At 27.4% G+C, this 12,948-nt stretch overlaps 1 protein-coding gene across 1 annotated transcript in view; it reads right to left on the minus strand.

Moving 5' to 3' along the window:
- The window catches only part of LOC119674299 (pupal cuticle protein 20-like), a 9,437-nt gene extending 536 nt beyond the window's left edge, over positions 1-8,901 (minus strand). Inside the window, exons 1-2 of the mRNA XM_038085430.1 lie at positions 8,599-8,901; positions 7-414 (exon numbers count right to left, since the gene is read on the minus strand). Coding sequence (XP_037941358.1) covers positions 7-414; positions 8,599-8,607 — 417 coding nt within the window. The 5' untranslated portion in view covers positions 8,608-8,901. The remainder of the gene's footprint in view (positions 1-6; positions 415-8,598) is intronic.
- Positions 8,902-12,948: the final 4,047 nt, after the last annotated feature.

The following is a 12,948-nucleotide window of genomic DNA, read 5'->3' on the forward strand; positions in this document are numbered from 1 at the left end:
TGAGGCAACTTCATTCTGTGAGCCCTTATTTTTAATAGTACCCTCTTCCTGTGCTTTAATACCATTACCAGTTTCATAGCTAAAGCGATAATTTCCGTCACCGTCATTTTCATTAACATATGAGAGAATTGGAATTTGTGGACCTGAAGGTTGGGAAGGCCCAGGAGCAGGACGACCACCAAAACCTCCGCTTGGTGGACCAATTGGTCTTGAAGGTCCGCCAGCACCTGAAAAACCACCCAAACCATTATTTGGCTGACCAAATGGTCTGCCAGGACCACCGGCACCAGTGAAACCGCCTGGACCTTGCAAACCAGGCCCACCGCCTGCAGAGGCCGCACTGGCAGGTGGCGGTAAATATTTGTTATCTAAACGAGCGCCATATGTCACCGCCAGTAGCGTCAGTAATAAAAGCTGTAATGAAAAATTAAAAATGATTATTTTTTAATATAGATGCAATGTATGATCGTTAAAATATAAGTATGCAAACAAGTTGAACGCTATTATTGGGTCACTCAGCTGGTCAATCGGTTACTTGGTTACTTGGTTAACGAAAAAATTACAGCATGTAAGTAAGTAAATTGGTGTGGCATTGCTGACATTACCTAAGAAGCTGAAACTTGAATTTCGCCTGCAGTTGCTTTGATTTTTATTTTCTAAGCCTAACTACAATGCGCGCTGTCGATATTTTGGATGCATCCGCGTCTGTGAATGCAACGTTATGATAAAAATCTCGCGATACTGGCAATTGGCATTTAAATCGTTTTGGGGCTGGGAACTTTTTACAAATTTTATTGCTTTTATTTTGTGTGGCAAGCAGTGTTTGCAAGTAATGAATATGACAAACAATGCGGCACGAAGAGAGTCACAGACTAAGCCTGAGGTACTCTCAAAGTCGAATGGTGTATAGATGTAGAGGGATGAGACTCATTAGTAGCGCATTAATTTCACATCTACATGAACCTAAATTTCAATTCAAATTACTAAACATAGAAAATTCTTAATTAAGCCACTTGGATTACGCAAAAGGTACGAGTATGTGTTCCTCACTCAAAGCAAAAACAAAAGTGAAGGGAATCACTTTGCACTCTTCAGTAGGTCACACAACTTAATTCCATGTGTTGTCATGCGCTACTGCGCCCAGACTTTAGTCACAACTACCGCACAGCTTGAACTCCAACTACGGTTAAAGCGCTGAAGCGCTGAAGCACTGAAGCACTTATACACGTGAATACACATCAAAATCGCCAAAACTATTCGCCAAGCGTACTAAACTAACGAAACAGCATTCATGCAGAATTCTTGGCTTGGAGGCACATTCTGCAGTCAACACAATAGCAATCACAGCCGCCAACAGCCGCCAATAGATGAGACAAATGCTGCATTAGGCAAAACATCAATGACTTTATTTTTAATTTTGCTCAAAAATTTTGAATTACTTGAACGGACAAAGGTAGCAGCAAAGTAGCTGCGACGCTGCAAAATGCATGAATGAAGTGCAGAACTGCACTTGGCAAATCTGGCAAAAATGATTTACGTACGGAAAATCACGTTGGCGAGTGAAATATGGTTTTTCGATATCACGTTCTCATAAAAATAATGCTAAGCAGTAATAAAAGATTAAGAAACTAAACGCAGTCTTAAGACTTTGGAAGAGGCTACAGGCTTTTTTAATTTGAATTTTTTTTTTCTAATTTTAGCTTTTGTTCAACAGATTTGCGCCTTGTTAAATTGCGATCTTTGACATTTTTACTGCGTGTCGATTACCTACTGACAATGCTAGGCAAGTTAGGCGAGTTACTATGCGGTTACTTGGAGTGCGATGAGACTCCTCTAGCGCATCATATATCACGTTTTATCACAATTTTTTTGTCTATAGTTATTGCCCTGTTAAGTCAACATCGTGTTACTTTTGAACAAATAAGAATTCATACCAAAAATGTCAACTCGATGAGATTGGCAGTGCAATGAAGGTCAATGGATTCACTAACAGTGAAAGGAAGTTGTCATAGATTAAAATTAAAAATGAAAAATATTAAATAAATTTATTCTGTGTCAAGTTTAAGTTTATTATGTATTGAAATACTAAATATATTAAAAAAACATATATATAAACTATATAAAGCAAAAAAAAAAACCAGAATAAAAAAAAATTGCAGCTGCTGTACGGACAACAGAAAATTAAAATGCATATTTGAGTTGAAAAAATTCAATATAATTAAAATTAGATCACGATTCTAAAGAATTGATAAAACAATTCAAGGGAAGTGCGGAAGAGGCCTAGAACATGCAAAGTATATAAAGCATATAAAAATTCACACAAAAAAGGCTTAAAATTTAAGTTCCAAAATGTTGACAAAAATATTGTGAGACAAAGCCAGAGAAGCTTAGAAGTGATTGTTACTGTATAGTTATTGAACCTTTCTGGACAATATTCACTATTTAAACTGCATTAGTACTCGTACTTAGAAAATTCAAATACAAATTGTTTGAAAAGTCATAGGTTCATACGATTTAGTTATATCAACTGCAAAAAAGCTGATAGATTTCTAAGTCTTAAAAGATTTCTACTTAAATTAGTCATTGGTTTCTTATTTTGAAATGCATCTATTAAATCACACCTTTCAAAATTGAAACTATATTAGGTACAAATTCTGTAATATGCAAAGAAAAAGGATCCATCCATATTTGCTTTTGTCTAAAAACGGATTTTATGCCTTCTTATGAGGTTCATTGAACCGAATGAGGATAAGAGTCTCAATTAATTCAATAATTTAATTTTGGTTAGATAAAGTTATATCTCACGCTTTCATTTCTTAAAAGTATTATGATTTAGTTGTCAGTAGCACTCTAATTGATAAAATACATATATATGATAGATTGTGACATTACAATAAATAAAACATTTATTTTATAATCTGATCAATACTATAGAAAATATAAAACAAAAGTGTATTTAAACATTTTTAAATAGTATTGAGGAACAATAATTAATAAAAATCAAAAAATATTTTCAAAAACCACCAATGGTAGCTATTTGGTAGTATTCGAAGTTGCTGTATGGTGACCCAAAAATTCAATTGTTTAATTCAATTGTTTATAGATAATACTACTACTGAAATATATTACTGATCAAAAATGTTTTTATTTAAAATATTAGTTTCTTTCGTTACATTTGACTTTAAATTAAATTTAGGAAAGCAAATCAATTTTTTAATTTATTTATAACAAAAGATGTCCTTTTCAGACAGGGCTAAAATTGCTGGCAGACTAGACTACCTAACCGGACTTATTAAGATTTTTAGTCACATTTTTTTCGGCTTTATTCTTAGCCCAAAAAATAGCGTGCTGAAGCGCTCGTGGTTATATAATAAAAGAAATGCAGAACAAGAGTTAGACTGAGCCGTAGTCCTACATATACGAGGTTTCAATTTTCTAATTTTATTTTTATTAGCTTCATAAATCTCCTTTTTTCGTCAAATTTACGACGTTTTATTTTAAAAATATTGAAATTCGAAATAAAATACAAATTCATGTCTATATTTGGTATTACAAACAATTTGTAAATTTTAATTAAATGTTAAAAATCTTGTATAGCATATAAGTATATTTGTCGAAAACAATACAAGTGCTCTATTTATTACATATATTAAAAAAATAAAATTTGAGATTAAATGTCAAACCAATTAAAATCTCACCTTCGCAATTCTATTTTCTATACATTTTTTAAGTATGTCACATACATATGACAATTTATATCTAATCGAATTATAATGAATACATGTTAGAATCTGAATTAAATCATTAATTTTATTTACTGGCCACGATTGTGGATAAACATGACACTTTGAGTAACTTTTATGTAATATTGACATCATTGAGACGTATTCCCCCAACTGAATGCATTTTTTTTTTTTACTTCAAAACAACTTTTTCAAAACAGGCGTTGCCTCTGCACTGGAAAACCTTTATAGTAATTCATTCCAAAGATGAATGGTAGCAACTATCACATGCAGATGAAACATTCAAATCGTGACCAACATTATTTCATCTTTATCCCAACTTAAATGTTTAACAATTTAACAATTGAAATATTATCTGCTGCTTAAGAAATTTTGAGCAATTTTTTCTTCTTTTTTTTTTGTGTTAAAAAATTATACCGAAAATGTTAACCTCATGTTAATTGTATGCAAATATGAAAGATCAGAAATTTCAAAATTTTTATTATTTTCATAGGTGCTGTATAATTTAAGTTAATAAATAGTAAGATCTAGCCTATTGCAGGCAAAAGCAAATTAAATTATAATAACAAGGAAAAATAGTTTCTTGAGTTTCAAATGTTATGAACAGAAACCTACCTATTTGTATGGGAGCTATAATTAAACGAAAATCGGTATATCCAAGTATTGTGTATAGCTGTTATTTTATATACTAAGTTCGATTAAAATATCTTTTACAAATGATAGAATCTTGACAATTAGATCATTAGAAATTATATTTATAAAAAACCATTATTAATACAACAATAAGCTTTTATTAAAATATGCAATTAAAAAATTCTTAATTTTATATTGATTTAAATGCAATAAAAAATCATTAATTTAGTTTTTATGGTTCTATAAATATTCTATGTACATATAGTACGTACCAGTATACATTCAGACTAATTAAAAAAAATATTTTTAAAAACTCTAATGTTCATATAAAAAAATAAATATGGTTATTTATATCGAGTGTATTCATTTTAATTTCCCATCTCATCAATTAAAGTAGACAGGTATGTTCACAGACTTTTATATGCGTCGCAACAAAACAAGCCATTAGGTTAACAATTAAATAATATCATCGTAGCAACATTGAAAAATTTATTTGATGAATCAGGTATGTTAATAGGCAAAGTGACACATGCGACAAAACAAATTAAGTCATAAGTAATCAAATAATATCGTCTTAGCAACATTGTTAAATTGATTTTGGCGGCATTAGGAATAATATGTTGCATGAAAATAATAAAAGGCAACAAGTTGTTAACTAAATTGTTGCATTTCAGATTATTTTTAACTGTGTGTGAATATTTAAATTTATTCAAAATACCTAAAATTTATAGTGACATTTTGTACTTAATTTTATTGTATTTTTATGTGCAAATAAAAAGAGAATTTAAGAAAACGTTTATAATACGTGATTGCAGTTAAAAGTTTATATATTTTTTAAAGATCCGTACTTACTCTGCTACTGTTCAAAATAATTACAAGTTGAGTACATAGATATTACTCAATTAAATAATTTATTGTAAAGAATTTAAAATATTCACTAAATAAATTTAATATTAAATATTTAAATTTATTACTTTTAAAAACTTAATATTTATTATTAAAATCGCAACACAACATTTTAAAATTTATTATAAATTTTTTTTATTAATTGCTTTTAACCTCATGTCTCTAAACACAAACTTCAACGCTTAATATAATAAGAAAATATAATCAAAAAATTATTTAAAAATTGCATCATGTGCACAATTTTATGAATACACACAAACAATACTTTTAACAAATTATTTCATCATATTGATTGAAGCACTGCCAGACATTTGTTTAACTCATGATGCTGTAAATAATGTAACCTATAATTTTCATTTAAGAATGTTTATAAACATATCTTAATCACAGTGATTATAAATTTTATAAGCAATTATTCAAGAATCTTCAAAGTGTGTCTTCGATTAAAACATTAAAATTAAATGATAATAATAAACAAAAAAAACAGTAGTTAATTAAAAACTTATGAAACTTATTATTTTCTAAACATATTATATTATAAATTGTATATATTTTTGATTATTTATGATAGAATTTATAAAATGGATGTGAATTATATAATTTAAAAAGTATGAAAATTTAAAGCCATGAAACTTCAGCGTTTCACAGTCGTCGCATAGTAAAGTACAGCACGAGTTAGTTAAATGTTGATGAAATTTAAATAAATTTTATTAACAGCGCAGATCTCTGCTAACAGAGCTCACTGTAAAACAATGAACGAAATATCTTTATTAAAAAATCCCTTTGTAATAAGTATAAAAAAAAATAATTAGTTGTTCTATTGTTAAAAAAAGTTTTCGTAACTTTTTGTGTAATAATTAATATTTATGAATAATTAATTGAAATAAACTTTTTAAGTTCGATTTCTTATTTTTTAACGATTTAAATAATTTTTTATAAATTTATGACAAAAAATTAATTTGAAATAATAAAAGACAAAAATAAATTTTGAAATGATGTGTTAAAATATTTTTTTAAAGCATTGAATGCTTTTTTTAAAGCATTTTTTTGTTAAAGCTAATAAGAGATGTAATAATATAAGAACTACTTCATTGATGTACAAAACTGGAGAAACTGCCCATGCTGCAGGACCACCTAGAGAGGTACTTCTGCCGAAGCCTGATAACCAGCTGTTACCGAAACCTGATAACCAGTTGTTATAGCCAAATAAGTAAGTACTTTTACTTAATTATTTGTAAAAAATTTACTATTTATGACCATAATAAAAAAAATATAGTAGAACAGAGAGAAATATGTTAGAAAATTGAGCAGCTTTAGTCGTTACCCATATTATCTAACTATACTACTTTAAAAAAAGACTGAATGGTTTTATGCAATAATTTTATATTATATATAAATTAACAAATCAAGATATTGTATAGCATTTTCAGAAATATAATAATTTTGAGGCAGCATAATGGGTACTATATGCCTCCGAGTGGAAATGCAGACAACTCTCAGTACGCGCCTTCTGAACCTAACCTAACCTTTAAGTATTTTGACACATAAAATTGGCTTTCTAACCCAATATGGGTGGGATCTACCTTTGCAGAAAGTCTGTATATAACGTTACGGTTTAAAATATGTCACAAAAACTCATATAGACACCATTAAAGAGATTTTAAGTCATATGTTTCGACTAAAACCGCTAATTTATGGATATAAATATATTTATGCTAATAATACGAGTATTTGTATTAATAATTGCAGCAATATTTTATAGGCATAATCAAAAGACCGTTCCGTTAAGATAAAAAATATACTCTGTAATTTTTGTATATATACAGAGTGAGAATATTTTACTTTCTATATCTTCTCTAACTTATAGGTTCGTGCTCAAATATATTTTCTTTAACTATAAAATGCAATGAATTTATGTTATTTTATTATAACTGGCTTCGACTAGTTTGTCGTATATTTGGAAGTAATGTTACTAACATAGTAAGACAATGTTAACTTGTCGTGATTGAACAACTGGAAGACAGCCTACAATTACGATTATCTTAACATCCATGATGACAATATACAATTTATTAAATTGGTTAATCCTTATAATAAAATATCTCCAATTGATATAAAAGCTGGGAAAATTTATATTTTGATATATAAAATAGAATAATTTATCATTGCAAAATTGTGTATCATAAATATTTAATTTTTATTTTAAATGTTCAACATTTAAGTGGAATGGAAGATATAAGTTATATATAGTTTTTTTATGTAATCTTTTTAATTATTTGAAATTTATTTATGGGAGTTATATTTGTTAAAAAGGTTATGTAAATATATTTTAGAGTGATTATTTATAATTTAATATAACAAATATAATAATAAAAACTAATCAACAAGCTTTTATTTTTTATTCACTTTTATATTTTATTTATTTTATGTATTAATGTTTTTATTTATTTTTTATTCACAGTAATTTTTTATTAAATACATAATTGAGAAAATTGAGTTCAAAAAATAATGTAAATTGTTAAACTAAAATATATAATATAACACAATTTAAAAAATAACTTTTTTTAAAACACCACTTTTTATAAAACATAACCTTTTATATGTTATATATGAAGTCTTCATATTTTATCTTCATACCTAGAAAACAACAAATTACATTATGAATTGGAAGAAGTCGTAACATTGTAGCTGTCATAAATTTATGACATCATTATAAGTTTGTTGTGAATCATTTAAACACTTTTATTTATTATACGCTGTATTAACGAATATGTCATATACATGAAAGTAATTAAATTTTGGAATAGCGGTAGTATATTACGTCTTTCAGCTTAAATGGCTCACAACTGCTAAGGATCGTTCTCTTAACGCAACCCTTATAAAAGGTCTTGTGTTGAAACTTTATTGGCTCTATGTTTGGAATAAAGAAATTTTAATTCTTTTACTACAAAAAATTACTCTTGTATAGGTTTAAGCTGAAATACAACCATAAAAATATCAACAATTCGCGCTTATGCTATTAGAAATATTTTGATTTTATATAAATTGAAAACTTCGTATATTTTTAAATTTAATATTAATAGAAAGCCAAATTTGTATGTACATCCATCAAGTAAAATATCACAATCTTCGGTTGATATGAATAGAAAAAATGAATTATTTCCCTTCAAGAAAATATTAGAAAATATTAAACATTTTACTAATATTAGTGCAATAATAGATTAAAATTTTAAAAAAAATTTGTGACAACCGCATCTAAAAATTTTTATTGATTTCATCCCCCCACTTAGTAATCTTCTTAAACACTTTTACTCACCACTTTCATTTCTAAACACTGTTAATCCAAAATTCTTCTATTTGTTTTGTTATTCTATGAAATTGTCTTTATCCTTTTCTCAAAGGATTAAATTCACATAAATTCTTTCACTCAAAATGGTTTTTCTATATAAAATATCACTTCTCTATGCACAGCATCACACGAACTCGTCATATATATATGTAAATATATAATTCTGTTTTTTAGTTTTTTTAATAAAACTTAACCAAAAGTCCCCTCTTATTATTATTAATTTAAGTGCAACTGACTTGCAATTCGTTTGCTTACTTAGGCTGCAAGCAATTGTCGAAACTAATGTGCCATCAAACCGCAAAGTTCTCTAGCTTTTATACAAATTTTGTTAATGTCGTTTGGCGCCAAACAAAATCAAATATGCCAAAAGCAAAGTGTTGCCAACTAGTCGAAAAAAAGACAACAAGTGCATGCATTACAAAAACAACCACTTCAATTGTTACTTTTTTTTCATATAAAATTCACAAATATTTCAAGAATTGAATTTATTAATTTTACTACAAATACATTCACAACTTACACGCACACTAATATTACAAAAACACTTCAGAAGGGAGGCTGCACTTGGACACTACCAAACTCAGTAACAGTAATAGTAACAAACAAACACTCACTCACTTCTACTATTGCAGTTCTCAGCCTTACTTAACGTTTCGCTCAGTACTTGTCTGCGGCTGTTTGCCATAGTCATAGCCAGCAAGTAAAGTAAGAGAGATCTTTAGCACATCATTTTCTGCTGTGGTTTGGAAAAGTTTGCGCTCATAAATTTCAGTTCGATAGATCGCACAGTAACTGCAATAGCAACATCTTAAATTGCTTCTTCATTGTTGCACCATTGTGCTTGCTCAGCGGCAACATCAGATTTTCCGTCTACGGACTTTTAACGCTTGTTTTAGTTGTTGTAAGAATTGTTAAAGCATTTTTAGTTCGTGCAGCACTCCGTTTGAGACTTCTTCACAATATTAACAAACTTAAAACCGATTTCATGGGCGGATGTCAATAAATTTTCAGTTGTTAAGTTTAACAGACTAAGTTGTAATAATTTAACAGCTTCTTTATTGTTGGAAAAAAATGAAAAATTAAATAATAAAAATATTGCAAAATTATTATTTTTTTAACAATGAGTGAAATCATTTTAATTTTAACTATTTGCTAAATAGTAAATAGCTATATTTTAGATTTAATGGAACGCCTACTTTAAACTCACCTTAAGTAGAAACAGTAGTCCAGAGACGGCATGAAATCCTAAATGAACTTAACATATTGCATATATACCTGATTAAGCTTTCTGCTTTAAGGGTATGTATGTATGTATGTATGTATGTTTTAGAAATAAACTGACATAAGCTTCGTGTAATATTTATTGGTTACCAGAGTTGGGAATAATGTGGGCTTGATTTAAAGTCCCATATAAAAGAAAACTTATAATTATGAAACTATTAAAAATTTAGATTTCTGAAGCTACTAAACTATTCACAACCATATGGTTAGGTTATGATTTCTAGGGATACACTTGATAGTCTATTGCATAAAACTCGATTACTGCATTTTTAGAGAACACTTGATAGATACAATTAATTTAAATTTACACATAGGTATGTATTTATTTTACAAAATATAAAAATACATAAAAACACCATATATATCTGTATATAATATGTATATAATAAAGTTATAAGAAATATAAAATTGTTTCTACAATTGTAAGAAGTAACACATATATCGATTGGAACACCTCTTATGAAACATTTTCACCAACCACACAAAAAAATTGAATAATCAGAAAATATTTAAAGTCAGTTAGATATGTTTGAAAATTATTTCACAAATTAAAATATTTAAATTAAATTAAATTAAAATATAAAATGAAATAACTTTTATACAAAGATACAACACAGTACACTACCTTGGAATGACTTTAAAAGAAATTTCAAATGGAGAACTTATATTATAAAACTAAAAAAGGTATTAGTTATTTGACGATCAATCTTGATTAAATTTAATCTTACAGGCATACATAGGTTTCATTATAAGACGATACTGAAATCTGTCTGGACCTAAAACATTTAGTTTGAATCCACAGATCACTAGTTCAGTATCACTAGTCATTTACCATATACATTTATACATGCTGAAATACATGCTTAAAGATATTAATATGAAAAATTTGTAATAAACCAATATATAAGAAAACTTTAAATTGTATCGATTGTATCGTATTAATTTTGATTGGGTGAATTGTTAAATATTAAATTAGGGAAGAATTTTAACATGCATAAGTTATATTATTTGTATTATATTACTAAATTAATTTAAACCAAATTTAATATATATAAATTCTTGTAATCGCTACAGCATGCCTATTTTAAAAAATCCGTTATTACTACTTTGTTTTGATATATATTTCATTAATAAGAAGTTTTATTATATACCCATATATAGATACCTATAGTAATCGTATATATTATTACACTTAAATTAAAATTATATTTTATTCATATTTCTTCCATCAATTTATTATTAATTTACATATATATGTAACCGTGTACTGCTAAATTTACTTTTGGGTCATGGACTCACAGACTTCCTCCCCATATTAATTTCACTACTAACAAACCCAAACCTGATTATTATGTAAAAAGAGAGTCACTAATGGATTAATAAATATTCATCATTTTCGAGGATGTGCGCAGACATCCCACAATATATCATCTGAAACTTAATAATCACAGTATCTAATTTAACTAAAGGTCATTATTATATAATTACTAATAAATTTTAAAATCAATTTAAGAAGTTTTCTTAAATATTCTATTCCTAAGCAGATTTACTTATTAGCATTATTTTTATTATAATTTCATGGTTTGCATTTCATTATGAATTTTAATATTTCATTATGAGTTTGAATGCTGCATGAATTGTGGCAGAGAAACACACCACAATTCTTTTTTTTTTTTTATTTTGAAAAAGTAAGCAATTCCTTTTTAAATTTTTGTTAAATATTAGAGGGGTTTCGAATAACAAAGAAAGAAATAAAGTACAAACACAAAAATTTTTTTTGTTAAATATAAATTTTTAAAATCCATAAGATATTTTCTAACTTATCACTCGTCCGGGTATCGCTAACATACATGAAACTAACGAATCAATCAACTTCAACATCTATGTTTTGAAGTATTGTGTATAAAATGTATTATAAACAAAAAAATGTATATGCAATTAATAAATTCTTAGCAATAAACTTTTACCTTAAATAAAAAAAAATTAATTATAAACTTAATTATAAGTTTTTATGCAAACTTAAAATTTTTTGCTTGAAATTTTTAAAATAACTTTTACACATTAGAAATATACTTACATACTTACATACTATATTAGAAATTAATTATTATGCAAAATTATTTAACAGCAAATATTTTATTGAACTTGAAATATTGAAAGTATATAAGTAAAGATGACGATCACACTACTGCTTAATTTTGTTTTTTGTTTATAAATAGTTTATCCGCATCAAAATAATTGTTATTAAAATAAGATAATTAATTAAAAATAAAAATTATAATTAAATATAAAGTTCCGTTTTTGATTTATAATAAAACCATTAAAACGAAGAAATTAAAATTTTAGAATTTCCCAAATATAAATATGCAAATTTTGTTAAGTAAATAAGATACATTCAGAGTTTAGTCAAGCCGAGCTTAGGCAGCAGCGAACTCAGGCCAACAGGAGATCAAGTGATGTAGAGAAATGCACAATGCACATAAATGGAATTCATAATTAAGTTGTAGCAAATTTAATATTCGTAATTTTGAAATACATGTACTGCACTGTTCATTGTGTCCGATGTGCAACTCGATATGAAATCAAGTCTAAAAAAATCTGGTGACAACAGACGTCAAAAGCGAAAATGGGTGGCATTATTTATGACTGCGGCTTGATGCCAAAATAAATTAACGACAATTTTTTGAGGCGCAAACTGGGCAGAAACAATTACAAAAACCAACAAAAATGTACTATTACTGCATGTGCAATTAAGAAGAGTAATGATCACAGTACACCCACCTTTTTAAAATATGAAATATATTTCACAAAATTAAAACAAAAATATTGTATCTGAACCAAGAACCAATCGCTCACAATGGAAAAATGCGAAATGAATTCAAGAAAATTCAGTCATCAACCGATTTGCCCAAGAGACTACGCTGGCACCTGAGATGAAATGATCTGAAATTACATAAAAGCGTTGTAGAATTCCGTTTTAATTAACTGAAGTTTTATAATTTGAATAAATATTAACATTGGTAATAAGCACATTTA

Source organism: Teleopsis dalmanni, chromosome 2 (genome assembly GCF_002237135.1).
Source record: "Teleopsis dalmanni isolate 2A chromosome 2, ASM223713v2, whole genome shotgun sequence".
Lineage (NCBI taxonomy): Eukaryota > Metazoa > Arthropoda > Insecta > Diptera > Diopsidae > Teleopsis > Teleopsis dalmanni.